The sequence below is a fragment of the Lithobates pipiens genome, unplaced genomic scaffold (genome assembly GCF_037356315.1).
Source record: "Lithobates pipiens isolate NorthernLeopardFrog02 unplaced genomic scaffold, aLitPip1_a1.2 Scaffold_25, whole genome shotgun sequence".
Classification (NCBI taxonomy): Eukaryota; Metazoa; Chordata; class Amphibia; order Anura; family Ranidae; genus Lithobates; species Lithobates pipiens.
Genome location: NW_027507787.1, coordinates 147,865,353 through 147,884,478, shown reverse-complemented (window position 1 = coordinate 147,884,478; position 19,126 = coordinate 147,865,353). Strand labels below are relative to the sequence as shown.

Genomic DNA, 19,126 nt, shown 5'->3' with positions numbered 1-19,126 from the left:
ATTGCTTCCTCCTGCCTGTCCATAGCCTCCTGGGTGCGAATCAGGCTTAAGGGGAAGGGAAGATTTAGACACGATATTATCACCCCATACTTTACTGTAGGAATGGTGTTAATTGGATGGTGAGCTGCATTGGATTTCCACCAGACATATTGTTTGGTGTTGAGGCTCAGAATCTTCAAGATGCATTTAAGGTGGTCAGATGAGACTAAAATTGAATTATTTGGCCTCAACACCAAACAATACGTCTGGTGGAAATCCAATAAGGCTCAACATCCAAATAACACCATTCCTACAGTAAAGTATGTAGGTGGTAATATCCTGTTATGGGTAAGTTTCTCTGCAGCAGGGACTGGAGTACTTGTCAGGATATAAGGAAAAATGAATGGGGAAAAGTACCATCAAATTCTTCTAAATAACAAACATATCATACTTACCTCCACTGTGCAGTTCGTTTTGCACAGAGTGGCCCCAAATCCTCCTCTTCTGAGGCCTCCCCACATCAGATAACCCCCTAGGAGAAGCACTCTCCCGAGGGGATTAACTTGCGGGCACGCTCCCGAGTCCAGCATTTGCGTCCATAGACGTGCGTTCACTGCCAGGTGTTTTTTCACCTTAATGCGTAAGGTGAAAAAAATGCAAAGGTTCACAACCCCTTTAAACCCCATTGAAAATCTTTGGAATGACTTGAAGACTGCAGTCCACAAACAGTCCCCATCACATTTACCTGAACAGACAAAGGCTGTAATTAACCCCCCTGGCGGTATTCCCGAGTCTGGCTCGGGGTGGAATTTTTATACCAAAAGCGGTAACTCCGAGCCAGACTCGGGGCCGCATCGATATATGCAGGGAGAGGTTTACTTACCTTCTCCCTTGGATTCAGTGATGTCCCCGCACTGTACGAGCGAGCCATGTCTCGCTCGATCTATCACATCGCCGATCTCCGTGCCCTGCGAGCGTTGCGACGCACGGGGACGGAGATCGGCGCCAAATTCAAAAAGTGAAAAACTCACTATCCATACAGTATAATGTAATCTTACAGATTACATTGCTGTATGTAATTATTTCACATCCCCTTTGTCCCTAGTGGTCTGCCCAGTGCCCTGCATGCAGTTTTATATAATAAAAACTGTTCTTTATGCCTGGAAACTGGAGGTTGTCCATAGCAACCAAAACTGTCCCCTTACATCAAAAATTATTTTAGACCAGCTAGAATACAGCGATAATAAATTGGAATGACTTGCAGAATTGATAGCGATTTGTGGGGAGATCCGTTATCAAATATTCAAAAGTAATGACAGTAACAATTCTGCAACTGAGCAAATTTCAGTGTTTTTGATTTGATTACATTATTGAATAATTTTTATTATTGTTATATTATTATTTGGTATAATTATTTATAATTATTTATTATATTATAATTTATGATTTCATTTTTCAAACTTTATCATACCCGGGATGTCTGCTAGACTCTGGTTTGGACAGATTTACAGTGCCTTTGCGAAGGTATTCGGCCCCCTTGAACTTTTCAACCTTTTGCCACATTTCAGGCTTCAAACATAAAGATATAAAATTTTTATTTTTTGTGAAGAATCACCAACAAGTGGGACACAATTGTGAAGTGGAACGAAATCTATTGGATTTTTGAAACTTTTTTAACTAATAAAAAAATGAAAAGTGGGGCGTGCAAAATTATTCGGCCCCCTTGCGTTAACACTTTGTAGAGCCACCCTTTGCTGCGATTACAGCTGCAAGTCGCTAGGGGTATGTCTCTATCAGTTTTGCACATCGAGAGACTGAAATTCTTGCCCATTCTTCCTTGCAAAACAGCTCGAGCTCAGTGAGGTTGGATGGAGAGCGTTTGTGAACAGCAGTTTTCAGCTCTTTCCACAGATTCTCGATTGGATTCAGGTCTGGACTTTGACTTGGCCATTCTAACACTTGGATACGTTTATTTGTGAACCATTCCTTTGTAGATTTTGCTATATGTTTGGGATCATTGTCTTGTTGGAAGATAAATCTCTGTCCCAGTTTCAGGTCGTTTGCAGACTCCAACAGGTTTTCATCCAGAATGGTCCTGTATTTGGCTGCATCCATCTTCCCCTCAATTTTAACCATCTTCCCTGTCCCTGCTGAAGAAAAGCAGGCCCAAACCATGATGCTGCCACCACCATGTTTGACAGTGGGGATGGGGTGTTGAGGGTGATGAGCTGTGTTGCTTTTACGCCAAACATATCGTTTTGCATTGTGGGCAAAAAGTTTGATTTTGGTTTCATCTGACCAGAGCACCTTCTTCCACATGTTTGGTGTGTCTCCCAGGTGGCTTGTGGCAAACTTTAGATGAGACTTTTTATGGATATCTTTGAGAAATGTCTTTCTTCTTGCCACTCTTCCATAAAGGCCAGATTTGTGCAGTGTACGACTGATTGTTGTCCTATGGACAGACTCTCCCACCTCAGCTGTAGTTCTCTGCAGTTCATCCAGAGTGATCATGGGCCTCTTGGCTGCATCTCTGATCAGTCTTCTCCTTGTCTGAGCTGAAAGTTTAGAGGGACGGCCAGGTCTTGGTAGATTTGCAGTGGTCTGATACTCATTCCATTTCAAAATGATCGCTTGCACAGTGCTCCTTGGGATGTTTAAAGCTTGGGAAATCTTTTTGGATCCAAATCCGGCTTTAAACTTCTCCACAACAGTATTACGGACCTGCCTGGTGTGTTGCTTGGTCTTCATGATGCTCTCTGCGCTTTCAACAGAACCCTGAGACTATCACAGAGCAGGTGCATTTATACAGAGACTTGATTACACACAGGTGGATTCTATTTATCACCATCAGTCATTTAGGACAACATTGGATCATTCAGAGATCCTCGCTGAACTTCTGGAGTGAGTTTGCTGCACTGAAAGTAAAGGGGCCGAATAATTTTGCACGCACCACTTTTCAGTTTTTTATTCGCTAAAAATTTTTAAAATATGCAATAAATTTCGTTCCACTTCACAATTGTGTCCCACTTGTTGGTGATTCTTCAAAAAAATAAAAAATTTATATCTTTATGTTTGAAGCCTGAAATGTGGCAAAAGGTTGAAAAGTTCAAGGGGGCCGAATACTTTCGCAAGGCACTGTAAGTGAGTTATTCCTAAGAATTACAGGACTACAATATAAAACGCCAAATTTTCATGCAAAATAATTGTACCGCTTTTAGCACTTAAAATCCGAAATAATTATACCGCCAGGGAGGTTAAAGCAAAATGTGGTCCAACAAAATCTGACATGGGGGGGGGCTACACAATTTAAATCACTAGGCTTAATTGAAATCATAATTTTTAAAGAGCAACAGTTATCTCTGTCCTGCAGCGGCTTCTCCTCTGACCCGCTGTTGACTCACCGACAGTCCCATCCACTTTAATGGGACGGCTGGTGATACAGCAGTGATGCAACAAGGTGAAGGACGTGGCGACAGCAGGTGAGTGGATGCCCGCTAACAGGTGCTGTCACGATGGATCTGAAATGACAGGCGCTCTTTAAATGTAAGGACCTATTGCTGGTACTTAGAATCTTTATTATTAGAAGGTTTCCTATTTAGAATAATAAGCTGTCAGGTTAGTAAAACAGCAATATCAGGACCAATTCAATCAAAGTTTGTAGTGTACATAGATTTGCAAAACAATGGAATCAAGGAATATTCCTGAACTTTTTTTTATCTCATTGTTACTGTGAAATTGTGTGCATGCATCAATGTAATGCATGTTATCTCAGCTTGCAGAGCTTGGATTCATTGAATGAGTTTACCCAAATGTAAATATTGCAGAATATACAGCCGCATGCTACATAACTAAGCTCTGTCTCATGCTAAATAAACTCAATTATTAATGTATCTTAGATAGAAAACTGTTTAGATTTTTACTCCAAAAGCATTTTATCAATTTAAATTAAAAAAAATCATCGATTTATAGCCACCCTGCATGTTGGTGTTATATCTTTCACTTGTTATGATGTTATAAGTTGCATTGAGTAAATACAGCTGGATAAAACAAAAACTGTGCCTGTCTTCATTTCAGGCTGCAAATGAACAAAATATGATTATTTTAAAATGGGGTGATTCTTTTCTATACCTACTGTATATAAATGTATAATAATAATAATGATAGTGGGTGACTGTTGTGGGGGCATTAGAGTGTAAGTTCCTCTGACCCAGAGACATGTGACTGGCTTAGTCTTCTCTGTACAGCACTGGAGTATGCTTTATGCCAGAGCTACAGTATATAAATATATACTAATAATAATAATAATAATAGGAGTGGGTGATTGTTGTGGGGACATTAGAGTGTAAGCTCCTCTAGCCCAGAGACATGTGACTGGTTCAGTCTTTTCTGTACAGCACTGCAGTATATGTCAGAGCTATATAAAGGTATAATAATAATAATAGTGCGTGACTGTTGTGGGGACATTAGAGTGTAAGCTCTTGATGCAGTTATGGAGGTGAATGGTTTAAGCCGGCCATGTGTAGTCCATGTATGGGCAGGGAGGTTGTAGAAAAGAAAATCGATCGACTTCTCTACATTCATGCTGTCAGGTTTTCCCTCACTAGATCAGCTCCGCTGACTATATCCGGCAATGCTGATCTGTGTATTCTATTAGTGGGGGAGTCTCCCCACTGTCAGAATACAAAGGTTCAGTGGGGAGTATTCCCCCATCCCCCTTGAATTTGTGGATGGGGAAATCAACCCGCTGGTTGAACGAATAAAAAAAAAGACTAAATCTATGGACAGCCTTAGTCTCGTCTTTTACTTGCTGTAGAAATGAATAACAATATAAAGACATTCTTGGAATTTGTAAAGGTTGGGTTGTTTTCTTTTGCTGTGCCGCGCTTTCTATAGATCTGCGCTATTTCACATAATGACTGGGATACAAAGAAGCAACAAATACAACAAACAGAAAAAGTAACAATACAACAAATACTACAAGTCCCAATGGAGGATGATAGGAGGGTGTTTTTTTTCTTATGACAGGTTGAGAAGTTCAGACCTCTCACACTAATAAAATACATAATAAGAAGCCTGCGGTCAGACCATTTCCACTTACAATTAGAAAGAGAAAGGTTTTCAGGGATCAGATGAGAAGCATTTTCTTGGTGAGTCACTCCTCAGTTCATTGATGGCGGGGGGGAATGTGGAGTTTCCAGGAAAAAAAGAAATCCACAAATAAAAGCTGAGCAAACAGAAGAGTTTGTACACATCCTACAAACAGCCTACCATGAGAGGATCGCTTCCACACTCGCCTGTCAACTTCTTAAAGGAACCCAGTACTGAGAAAAATAAGGAGGCTCCCATTGTTGGCCTCCTTCTGAAAATGCCAAATGCCTCTGGCCTTGAAATTTTCAAAGTCCCTTATCTAAATTCTAGGTATCCAAACTGTGGCAGGGGGCTAGATGCGGCCCTTTGCTTGCTTTTATCAGGCCCTTGGGGTGCTATTATTCACTGACACCAATGAAGGTCACAGTTCCTCCCAATGGGGCACATTGACACCAATGATGGGACAAATTTCCTCCCAATAAAACAAACAATGGGACCCAAAGACACCAACAATGGGGCCAAATGGCACCAACAATGGAGCACAATACCTCCCAAAGACACCAACAATGATGCCCAATGACACCAATGAATGATGGGGCACAGTACCTCCCAATGACACCAACAACTGGGCCCGATTTTACCAATGACAGGGCCCAATTTCTCCCAATGAAACCAATGATGAGGGACAGTTCCTCCTAATGAAACCAACAATGGGGCAAAATTCCTCCTAATGACACCAACAATGGGGCCCAGTGAGACCAATGATGGGCACAATTCCGCCTAATGAAACCAACAATGGGGCAAAATTCCTCCTAATGACACCAACAATGGGGTCCAGTGACACCAATGATGGGCACAATTCCGCCTAATGAAACCAACAATGGGACCCAATGATGGGGCACAATTCCTCCCAGTGAAACCAACAATGGCTTCCAATGACACCAATGATGAGGCAAAATTCTTCTCAATTAAACCAACAATCGGACCCAACGATGGGGTACAATTCCTTCCAGTGGGACCCAATTACACCAATGACCATTGTTTTCTGTAACTGATTATAAAATGTGAGCAGCTGGAGTTTGGCTTCAATTAGTTTGTGTATCTAAATCTGCTAGTACAGCGCAAACAAAATGTTAGGCTTTCCGTTTACTTTAACATAATAATTGCTTGGTTCCTTGACAAGCTCAGCAGTGACTTGCTAATTTGGCTCTTGCTGCAGGAGGAAAGCAGTCAGGTGTTCTGGGGCTCTATGAAAGGCTGGTGGGGATACGCCGAGCTTTTAATGACTCTGCACGCTAAATTCTCTTGCTTGTGCCAAACGGCATTCAAAGCTGAATTTTAATCTTCTGATGTTTTGCCGGTTCTTCCCTCCACTTACATAAACATGCTAATGATATTTTTAAATAAATCTTTTCTGTTTTATTACATATCTTATGTAATTACTGGGTCTCTGTGCTTCTCTAGGCAATTCGTGGCTGGAAGGTACGAAACGTGGCTTCCTGAAAACCTAACAGCATCAGTGCACCTCTCCAATGCAAGCAGTGGGCTGGCTTTATGCAAATATAACTAGGCCTTTATGGTTGGATGTCAATGGGGAGAAATTTGCATTTCTAGACCGGCTGCATTTGCATACATGTTGCCCTAGGTAATGCCTTCATGTTTTGCATAACTCAAAAAACTGAAATCTAATGAGTGAAAGGAGTGGGACAGGGTCAGTCAGGCTGGGGAGGAAAGGCCTAAATGATGCGGGATGTCCTCCAGCTAAGAAATGAGACGGGCTCCATCTGCACTTGCTGCATCTGATAATGCTCACAGTGTGCGGTCATATCAGAGTAAGCAATATCAAAACGACTCTGGGAGGCAATGTGTACAGCACCCTGCTGACCCCTCCATCTAGCCACAATCTGCCTGTCTATATATATATATATATATATATATATATATATATATATATATATATATATATATATATATACATACTTTTTATATCATCAGCAAGCTTATAAGGAGGGAAATGAGGAACCAGGGAAGGCAAAATATAAGCAGACTTGACTTCTGAAAGATTGACAACCAACGCCCCCCCCCCCCCTTTAGGACCAGGTAATTTTTTGCGATAGGGCACTGTGTTATTTTAACTGACAACTGCGCAGTCGTGCCGCGCTGTACCCAAATAAAATCCTTTTTTTCCCCCACAAATAGAGGTTTTTTTTGTGTTATTTGATCACCTCTGAGTTTGTTATTTTTTGCTTCATAAACAAAAAAAGACCAACAATTTAAAAACAAAATATATTTATATATATATTTTTCTAACTTTCTGCTATAAAACAAATCCAATAAAAAAATGGCCTAAATTGATTGCGAAATTAGGATTTAAAAAAATGTTTTATTGGATTTGTTTTATAGCAGTATAGCTACATATTTTTGGTAAAAAAAATCCCAATAAGCATATATTGATTGGTTTACACAAAACGTTATAGCGTCTACAAACTATGGGATATATTTATGGAATTTTTTTTTATACTAGTAATGGCAGCGATCAGTGACTTATAGCAAGACTGCGATTTTGTGGTGGACAATCGGACACTAACTGACACTAAGCTCTGCAACAACTGCACTTCCAGAGTACACAGTCTAATTGCCTTTAGTAAATCAACCTTAATGCGTCACCTTATATACAAATTACTGATCCAGCACTATCTGACAAGGCACACACTGTCACCTTATATACAGTTTACTAATCCAGTACTGTTTCCTTCTCCATTGCCTGACAGCTTGGGATGAATTTCTCAAAGGCAAAACGACTATGCTCTTTGCAAGTGCAGTTGCTCTAGAGCTTAGTAAATGAGGTGTAGCTTCAGTTTACATGACCCAATTACATGCAAGGAAAATATTTAAAAAAACAGCATTTTTGCTTGCCAATGATTGGATGATGGAAATCGGCAGAACATTAAGCAATGCCCACACCTGAGCCGATTCTTCAACTGGCTATCAGGTGCCTAGCACTGCCATCCTGGCTAAGGGAAAATGGCACCGCAGCTTCAACTCCAGGCCAAATCGAGTCCCAAAACTCCCGGCCAAATTGGGTCTCAGGACTCCCGGCCAAATCGGGTCCAAATCGGGTCTCAGGACAGGCTTCCTGATTGGCTGGGAAGAGAAGCGGGAAGATATTAATTCCCTATTGTCACACAACAGGGTGGGCTCGGAGCGCAGTGCTCTGTGCCCCAAGCCCACCCTTTTTTGAAGCCTATTAGAGTCTCTGGCCCTAATCATGTGCTTCAAACCCCCCCCCCATTGGAATCCATGCGTCCGATGCCCCGAATGTAGATTAGGGGGCAGGACGCATGGATGGGGTGTGATCGAGCTGTCCTCCGCTCGATTCACACAGTGCCGAATGCCGCCGAGCACCGCTCCCTGCGACGTTACGGCGCACGGGAGCGGAGATCTGCGCCAAATTCAAAAAAGTAAAAAGACACAAAACACACACAGTACTGTAATCTTACAGTGGTTGTAAGACTTTCTATTCTTGCAGTCCAAAAGTACCTGAACTTTCCTCCTAACCCTCTACCCTAAATTTGAGAGACTGTGTTATCTTTTAAATAAATATCTCCGAAGAAGATTCAGTGTGTCATTTTCTACATTACTTTGGGCCATCTACCACAGGAAACCCTAGATGGAGACGAGGTCAAGAAGGTAACAGTAAGCCCAATAAAACCAGTAGCTCCTTCAGGGATCAGTGCTACATACACAATGGGGTTAATTTACTAAAGCTGGAAAATGCTAAATCAGGATCACTTCTGCATAGAAACCAATGAGCTTCCAGATTTTATTGCCAAAGCTTAACCTCCCTGGCGGTATTCCTGAGTCTGACTTGGGGTGGAGATTTTATACCAAAAGCGGTAACCCCGAGCCAGACTCGGGACCACATCGCTGAATGCAGTTCACTTACCTTCTCCCCTGGATCCAGCGATGTCCCCCTGCTGTACGAGCGAGCTGCGCTCTGCTCAATGTATCACGGAGCCGATCGCCATTCCCTGCGAGTGTTGCGACGCACGGGGACGGAGAACGGCGCCAAATTGAAAAAGTGAAACACACACATTACATACGGTATAATGTAATCTTACCGATTACATTGCTGTATGTAATTATTTCACATCTCCTTTGTCCCTAGTGTTCTGCCCAGTGCCCTGCATGCAGATATTTCTGATTGGATGATGGAAGTCAGCAGAACTCCCCCTCATTTACTAAGCTCTTGAGCAACTGCACTTCCAAAGTGTACAGTCTATTTGACTAGTTTTTGCAGTGTCATGGCATATGATGGCACTATACCAATTGTTAAAGAGGAGCTCCGATCTCCCCCCAAAAATTAAAAGTCAGCAGCTACAAATACTGTAGCTGTTGACTTTTAATATTAGGACACTTACCTGTCCGGGGAGCCCGCCATGTCCTCACCCAAACCGATTCTTCAATCGGTTATCGGGTGCTGGCTGACAAGTTCAAATTGCTTGACAAGTCGCACCCTATTGTCAGCAATGGAACTGTTCAGACCAGTGTGACTTTGCAGTGCCACACCGAGTTGAAAAAGTATTTCCTGCACTGCTTTTGTCGATTTCAGCTGCGACTTGCATAGACATCTGTGCATGAAATTGCACAGAGATCAACCAATGGATATATGGAAAGAACTCGCACTCTGGAATCCATCCAAATTCTTTATTTGATAATCACCAAGTACTAAGTAACTGCTAACATGTTTCAGCGAAGAACCTTGTTCACAGCATGTCAGCCAAGTGGCACCCGAAGTGGCACTGACATGCGGCTTTGAAATTGTGCGATTTCAGGTGAAGTCCCACGATTTCAAAGCCGCATTCAGTGTAAATGGGGGGCTCAAGGTATTACATACTCACCTGTCCAATGGTTCCTCACCGTCATCTTCTTATAAGTGTCAGTCTTTGGGCCTTTTCATTGGCCGTCGGGGGATGACAGTACTCTTGAGCAGCTCATCATCCCAGCACTCAGAGACCAGCCTGACACTTTAAGCTGAGCTGAACATACGGGGTAAACAGCGGGTAGGCAGGTAGGGGCATTTTTTTGCAGAAGAGACAGGATATATCTCCTCTGCAATGAGAGCCTGCTCACTATTTCTTACAGAGTTCTGCTTTACAGTGTTGTTAAACCTTCAACAGTAATAACAGTCTGTATATGCAGTAAAGCATGCTTGTTATACTCACTGTGGAAACTAAGGGGTTAATCCTTGTGCATTGTGTAAAAAGGCTGTTTTATCCTCCCCTTCTTCCACTGTCCCCAATCCAACTGCTGATAGTACAGAGCTCTAGGAGGCACTCTGCACATGTTTGGTGTCTATTGCTAGAGAGGTTTTTTTATTTTTATTTTTTTTGAGGGAATGATGCATGTGATCAGCACTGTCCAGACAGAGGGTCAGGGGTCCTGAACCCTCATAGGAAAGTCAGAGGAGAATTAAAACTCCTCCTTTGAGCTTTAACCAGACACTGTTAGAAGTCACAAGACTGCTGATGCATTTCCATGTTCTGTGTACTGTGGGAAGCCAGATATAGTGAACGCTGGGTCCTGGGTTTAGTAACATTTTAATTACGTCCCTAAGGAGGCCTTACTGTTGCATTTCTCGCCTAGGCAAGAATGACATCAGGACTGCCCACAGACTCCTGAGATATGGTGATGTTGCTGATACTATGGCAAGATGCAAACAATTTTGTTCCCCCAGCTAGTGCACCACCAATACCGCGCATACCACGCTACGATCACACCAGGAGATGCAACTGAGAGCATGCTTTTTTTTCTGCACAATTCTGCGTGTTTTGTTGAAATAATTGAGATGATGTAAGTGTGAGAAACACGCAAAAAAAATGCCTGCACCTTTTTAAAATTCGCACTGCGCCAAAACACTTCACCAATGCGATTTTGCCGTGCGTTTGCAAGATGGGTGGGGCACCATTAAAAATTAATATGGCCACAGCGAGTCTACAAAGGTGCAGTGCACTGGTGTGCATGATGTCTGAATATTTGTTTTTAATTATTTCCATTTCCAGGAGGAAGTTATCAATAATAAACAATCAGAAACAAACAAACGTTCCTCCTCATGGCTGATACATGACAGGTGCTACAATGTAGTGATAAAGTCGCCCCTTGCGCACCACCCAGCCTCTCCCCCTCCAGGAAGAATTGTCTACAGAGAGCAGAAGTTAAACACAGAAGCAGCAGAACCAGATTTTTTTTTCTCTTTTTTTTGGGGGACGTCCCCTCTAATATAGGCCAAAGTCACTCACATTCTCTACAAGAAATGTCACACTTCATAGGATCAGCCAGGAGGGGGCTGGGCACTGGAGAGTCAAGGTTGAATGTGATTGGGTACTGGAGGGGGTACAGACAGTTTTTATGTGATGACCAATATTCTCACACAGACCTCCAGCACACAGCTGGGAAATAATCATAGAACAGAAAACCGTTTACAAGATCACCATTGTGAGAACGTTCACAGCGCAACCCCAACTGGAGGCTCATATACAGAGGGAGTGGGAGAACCTGACTGGTTGTTGGTGACAACTACCACAGTTCTCTTTGACTCATTTTTTAGATCTCAAAGTCCTCCTGAATCATTGCTCCTCCCACCAGCTAGTTCACCTATCAAACACGAAAGCCTAATTTCAACTTTCAGCTGGTGGACAGCAACTCAATATGAAGGGAGAGGGGCTCAGTTTCCTACAGTGTTACTATACACAGGACAGAGACACAGATGGTGTTACTATACACAGAGCAGAGACATATAGTTGATGGTGTTACTATACACAGAGCAGAGGCATGCCGGTGTCACTATATACAGTACTTCATACAATTCTCCCAAATTGTCCTGTGTACTAGAGGTGTGTGATCTCTATATAAGAACACCTATCCTGTGTATTAGAGGTGTGTGATCTCTATATAAGAACACCTATCCTGTGTATTAGAGGTGTGTGATCTCTATATAAGAACACCTGTCCCGTGTATTAGAGGTCTGTGATCTCTATATAAGAACACCTATCCTGTGTATTAGAGGTGTGTGATCTCTATATAAGAACACCTATCCTGTGTATTGGAGGTGTGTGATCTCTATATAAGAACACCTGTCCTGTGTATTAGAGGTGTGTGATCTCTATATAAGAACACCTGTCCCGTGTATTAGAGGTCTGTGATCTCTATATAAGAACACCTGTCCTGTGTATTAGAGGTGTGTGATCTCTATATAAGAACACCTGTCCTGTGTATTAGAGGTCTGTGATCTCTATATAAGAACATCTGGCCTGTGTATTAGAAGCACACCTGTCCTGTGTATTAAAGACATGTGATCTGCATATAAGAACACCAGTCCTGTGCATTACAGGCGTTCTCTGTGTATTAGAAGCACACCTGTCCCGTGTACTAGAGGTATGGGCTCTCCTTAAGAGTACCTATCCTGTGTACTAGGCATGTAATCTCTGTATAAGTATGTCTGTCCTGTGCATTAGAGGTGTGATTTCTCTATAAGAACATCTGTCTTGTGTATCAGAGGTGTAATCTGTATATATGAGCACCTGTCCTGCGTATTAGCGGTTTTTCCCGTGTATGTATTAACAGCACATCTGTCCTGTGTATTAGCGGTGTGTGATCTCTATATAAGAACACTTGTCCTGTGTATTAGAAATGTGTGATCTCTATATAAGAACACTTGTCCTGTGTATTAGAAATGTGTGATCTCTATATAAGAACACCTGTCCTGTGTATTAGAAATGTGTGATCTCTATATAAGAACACCTGTCCTGTGTATTAAAGGTGTGTGATCTCTATATAAGAACACCTGTCCTGTGTATTAGAAATGTGTGATCTCTGTATAAGAACACCTGTCCTGTGTATTAGAGATGTGTGATCTCTGTATAAGAACACCTGTCCTGTGTATTAAAGGTGTGTGATCTCTATATAAGAACACCTGTCCTGTGTATTAGAAATGTGTGATCTCTGTATAAGAACACCTGTCCTGTGTATTAGAGATGTGTGATCTCTGTATAAGAACATCTGGCCTGTGTATTAGAAATGTTCTCTGGGTATTAGAAGCACACCTGTCCTGTGTATTAGAGATGTGTGATCTCTGTATAAGAACACCTGTCCTGTGTATTAGAAATGTGTGATCTCTGTATAAGAACACCTGTCCTGTGTATTAGAGATGTGTGATCTCTGTATAAGAACATCTGGCCTGTGTATTAGAAATGTTCTCTGGGTATTAGAAGCACACCTGTCCTGTGTATTAGAAATGTGTGATCTCTATATAAGAACACCTGTCCTGTGTATTAGAAATGTGTGATCTCTATATAGGAACACCTGTCCTGTGTATTGGGAATGTGTGATCTCCATATAAGAACACCTGTCCTGTGTATTAGAAATGTGTGATCTCCATATAAGAACACCTGTCCTGTGTATTAGAAATGTGTGATCTCCATATAAGAACACCTGTCCTGTGTATTAGAAATGTGTGATCTCCATATAAGAACACCTGTCCTGTGTATTAGAAATGTGTGATCTCCATATAAGAACACCTGTCCTGTGTATTAGGAATGTGTGATCTCTATATAAGAACACCTGTCCTGTGTATTAGGAATGTGTGATCTCCATATAAGAACACCTGTCCTGTGTATTAGAGGTGTTCTCTCTGTATTAGAAGCACACCTGTGTGCCCATCTCGGGGTATAGGTTGCCATTCTCGGCCTTCCATCCCCCCAGTCACGTGCGGAGAAATGCAGCAATCCGGCGCTCTGTAGAATGCGGAGAGTCGGGTGAGGAGGAGATGGAGGGGGGGGGGGGGCAGCGGGCAGACACTGCACCATTCCCCGCTGTCACCTCTGCACACCGCTCACACGCCGCCCGCTTACCTTTGGCGGACATGTCTCTCTCTCTCTCCCGGGGAGATGCGGAGGGGACCGGTCTGGCTGCGGATGATCCCGGGGACCGTCTCCCAGCACAGGAGGGAGGGGGGAGGAGGGAGCCGGGAGGGGGAGGAGAGGGAGGCTGAGCCGGGCACACTCTCCTGGCGGGCGGTGTGCGGGGAGGAGGGTGTCACTGCAATGACATGGGGAGATCACTCAGCACCCTACACTCGGTCCGGAGGGAGGCTGACAGCGCTGGATAACAGCCCAGAAGTGCAGGAACGTTTGTGCTGTGAGCGGACATCTGTCCTGTCACAGTGCTGTCCCTGGCTTCTGAGCTGACAGTCTGTGTCCATTGCGAGCCGAGCACAGCCGAATGGAAGAGGGTGGATCCGCTCCGCCTCCTCCAGCCCCCTCTCTCACTGTGCCCGCCCACACTCTGAGCAGCCTGTGAGCTGTGTCTGAATTTGAACTTTTAAACAGCGCAGACAATGTCTTGTATGGGAAGCTGTGATGACTGAGCCTCATGCTGGGTCCTTCCTTCCAAGTAAGTGAGCTGTGGCCTGTCTCTCCCCCTCTCTGCAGATAAGGACGTTTCTTTCAGCAGCATGTGCAGTAGATGGTCCTATGATATGGGCTCACACTGGTGTGCTGCAGTGTTGCTGATCTCACTGTCTTCCTGCATGTCCCCCCCCCCCCCCCCCCAGTCACATGCAGCCACACTGTGCCCATCAAATGCAGCTACCCTGTGCCCACCAAATGCAACCGCACTGTGCCCACCAAATGCCACCTCACTGTGCCCACCAAATGCAACCTCACTGTGCCCACCAAATGCAACCTCACTGTGCCCACCAAATGCAGCCACACTGTGCCCATCAAATGCAGCCACACTGTGCCCACCAAATGCAACCGCACTGTGCCCACCAAATGAACCTCACTGTGCCCACCAAATGTAACCTCACTGTGCCCACCAAATGTAACCTCACTGTGCCCACCAAATGCAACCTCACTGTGCCCACCAAATGCAACCTCACTGTGCCCATCAAATGCAACCTCACTGTGCCCACCAAATGCAACCTCACTGTGCCCACCAAATGCAACCGCACTGTGCCCATCAATGTAACCTCACTGTGCCCACCAAATGTAACCTCACCGTGCCCACCAAATGCAGCCACACTGTGCCCATCAAATGCAACCTCACTGTGCCCACCAAATGTAACCTCACTGTGCCCACCAAATGCAGCCACACTGTGCCCATCAAATGCAACCTCACTGTGCCCACAAATGTAACCTCACTGTGCCCACCAAATGTAACCTCACTGTGCCCACCAAATGCAGCTTTACTGTGCCCACCAAATGCAACTTCACTGTGCCCACCAAATGCAACCGCACTGTGCCCACCAAATGCAACCTCATTGTGCCCACCAAATGCAACCGCACTGTGCTCACCAAATGCACCTCACTGTGCCAACACATGTAACCTCACTGTGCCCACCTAATGCAACCTCACTGTGCCCACCAAATGCAACCTCACTGTGCCCACCAAATGTAACCTCACTGTGCCCACCAAATGCAGCCTCACTGTGCCCATCAATTGCAGCCTCATTGTGCCCATCAATTGCAGCCTCACTGTGCCCATCAAATGCAGCCTCAATGTGCCCATCAAATGCAGCCTCAATGTGCCCATCAAATGCAGCATCGCTGTGCCCATCAAATGCAGCCACACTGTGCCCATCAAATTCAGCCTCACTGTGTCCACCAAATGCAACCTTATTGTGCCCACCAAATGCAACCTCACTTTGCCCAACAAATGCAACCTCACTGTGCCCATCAAATGCAGCCACACTGTGCCCATCAAATTCAGCCTCACTGTGTCCACCAAATGCAACCTTCTTGTGCCCACTAAATGCAACCTCACTTTGCCCAACAAATGCAACCTCACTGTGCCCATCAAATGCAGCCACACTGTGTCCATCAAATGCATCCACCCTGTGCCCAAATGCAGCCTCATTGTGCTCATCAATTGCAGGCTCATTCTGCCCATCAATTGCAGGCACATTGTGCCCATCAATCGCAGCCTCACTGTGCCCATCAATTGCAGCCTCACTGTGCCCATCAATTGCAACCACACTGTGCTCACCAAATGCACCTCACTGTGCCCAAACATGTAACCTCACTGTGCCCACCTAATGCAACCTCACTGTGCCCACCTAATGCAACCTCACTGTGCCCACCAAATGCAACCTCACTGTGCCCACCAAATGCAGCCTCTCTGTGCCCATCAATTGCAGCCTCTCTGTGCCCATCAATTGCAGCCTCATTGTGCCCATCAATTGCAGCCTCACTGTGCCCATCAAATGCAGCCTCAATGTGCCCATCAAATGCAGCCTCAATGTGCCCATCAAATGCAGCCTCAATGTGCCCATCAAATGCAGCCTCGCTGTGCCCATCAAATGCAGCCACACTGTGCCCATCAAATTCAGCCTCACTGTGTCCACCAAATGCAACCTTATTGTGCCCACCAAATGCAACCTCACTTTGCCCAACAAATGCAACCTCACTGTGCCCATCAAATGCAGCCACACTGTGCCCATCAAATTCAGCCCCACTGTGTCCACCAAATGCAACCTTATTGTGCCCACCAAATGCAACCTCACTTTGCCCAACAAATGCAACCTCACTGTGCCAATCAAATGCAGCCACACTGTGTCCATCAAATGCATCCACCCTGTGTCCAAATGCAGCCTCATTGTGCCCATCAATTGCAGGCTCATTCTGCCCATCAATTGCAGGCACATTGTGCCCATCAATCGCAGCCTCACTGTGCCAATCAATCGCAGCCTCACTGTGCCAATCAATCGCAGCCTCACTGTGCTCACCAAATGCACCTCACTGTGCCCAAACATGTAACCTCACTGTGCCCACCAAATGTAACCTCACTGTGCCCACCAAATGCAGCCTCACTGTGCCCATCAATTGCAGCCTCATTGTGCCCATCAATTGCAGCCTCATTGTGCCCATCAATTGCAGCCTCACTGTGCCCATCAAATGCAGCCTCAATGTGCCCATCAAATGCAGCCTCATTGTGCCCATCAAATGCAGCCTCAATGTGCCCATCAAATGCAGCCTCGCTGTGCCCATCAAATGCAGCCACATTGTGCCCATCAATTGCAGCCTCACTGTGCCCATCAAATGCAACCACACTGTACCCATCAAATTCAGCCTCACTGTGTCCACCAAATGCAACCTTATTATGCCCACCAAATGCAACCTCACTTTGCCCAACAAATGCAACCTCACTGTGCCCATCAAATGCATCCACCCTGTGCCCAAATGCAGCCTCATTGTGCCCATCAATTGCAGGCTCATTCTGCCCATCAATTGCAGCCACATTGTGCCCATCAATTGCGGCCTCACTGTGCCCATCAATTGCGGCCTCACTGTGCCCATCAATTGCAACCACACTGTGCCCATAAAATGCAACCTCACTGTGCCCATAAAATGCAACCTCACTGTGCTCACCAAATGCAACCTCACTGTGCCCACCAAATGCAACCTCACTGTGCCCACCAAATGGAACCTCACTGTGCCCACCAAATGCAGCCACACTGTGCCCAAATGCAGCCTCATTGTGCCCATCAATTTCAGCCACATTGTGCCCATCAATTGCAGCCTCATTGTGCCCATCAATTGCAGCCTCATTGTGCCCATCAATTGCAGCCTCACTGTGCCCATCAAATGCAGCCTCACTTTGCCCAACAAATGCAACCTCACTGTGCCCATCAAATGCAGCCACACTGTGCCCATCAAATGCATCCACCCTGTGCCCAAATGCAGCCTCATTGTGCCCATCAATTGCAGGCTCATTCTGCCCATCAATTGCAGCCACATTGTGCCCATCAATTGCGGCCTCACTGTGCCCATCAATTGCGGCCTCACTGTGCCCATCAATTGCAACCACACTGTGCCCATAAAATGCAACCTCACTGTGCCCATAAAATGCAACCTCACTGTGCTCACCAAATGCAACCTCACTGTGCCCACCAAATGGAACCTCACTGTGCCCACCAAATGCATCCACACTGTGCCCAAATGCAGCCTCATTGTGCCCATCAATTTCAGCCACATTGTGCCCATCAATTGCAGCCTCATTGTGCCCATCAATTGCAGCCTCATTGTGCCCATCAAATGCAGCCTCACTGTGCCCATCAAATGCAACCACACTGTGCCCATCAAATGCAGCCTCGCTGTGCCCATCAAATGCAGCCACAGCGACCCCCCCAGCAGCATTTAACCAGCACACCCCCTGCCCGCTCGCTGTCTGACTGGCACTTACCGCATCTTGGTGGCGGGTCAGACAGCAGATGACGGGGGTGAGCTGTGGGTCAGGCAGTGGCTCCCGTGTCCTCCATGCTTCCTCCCGCTAGATGTCCAATAGGAGTGCCTGACCTTCCAGCCAATCAGGTGATGATAATTAGACCTGCACTATCCTGATTGGTGGAAAGCCGGTTCAGTGTTAAAAAAGCAAATATTCATTTGCTTTTCTAATACACCTGGATGGCCTCCAAGTGCAATGCTCTGACAGGAGGGGGCGGAGCTGCTGGGGGAGATGGCTGTTCCGTAGAGTGAACCCATTGCTGCTGCTGCTGCTGTTTAAGCCTGGTGTATATGGCTGGACGATGAGGACATTACCCTAATATGCCTTGATGAGAGAAAAAGACCCTCAAACCCTAGCATACCTGTGGACCAACAGCGGCTGTCTGTATCTTCCTTCGGGGGGCTGTGCGGACTCTGGAGAAGTGAGCCGAGAGGACCGGAGCCTGCTTGTGAGACTCGTGGAGCCAGCGTGTGGAACACGCCAGCGTGCAGAGCACCGCGGAACGGCGCGAGCCGAGCTGAGCCGAGTCGAGCCGAGTTGAGCCGAGTTGAGCCGAAGAGGTGGAGGAGGTCCGGCGAGGGCATCGGTGCGCGGGTGGAAGCCGGCGTCCGATGCCGATAGCTGTTTGACCATCCACGCGGCAGGGCGGTCCCGGAGGAACCAGCGGGGACCAGGAGAGACCCCAGGGGGAACAGCGGAGGTGCCCATGGTGGAGGGGGAGAGCAGAAACCGCAGATCCTCAGAGGAGCCCCAGATGAGGGATTAAAGCTCCAGAGGG

At 45.5% G+C, this 19,126-nt stretch overlaps 1 protein-coding gene across 1 annotated transcript in view; it reads right to left on the bottom strand.

Moving 5' to 3' along the window:
• ABLIM1 (actin binding LIM protein 1) overlaps positions 1 to 14,107 on the bottom strand; it is a 472,724-nt gene extending 458,617 nt beyond the window's left edge. The window contains exon 1 of the mRNA XM_077454959.1: positions 13,977 to 14,107. Coding sequence (XP_077311085.1) covers positions 13,977 to 13,989 — 13 coding nt within the window. The 5' untranslated portion in view covers positions 13,990 to 14,107. The remainder of the gene's footprint in view (positions 1 to 13,976) is intronic.
• Positions 14,108 to 19,126: the final 5,019 nt, after the last annotated feature.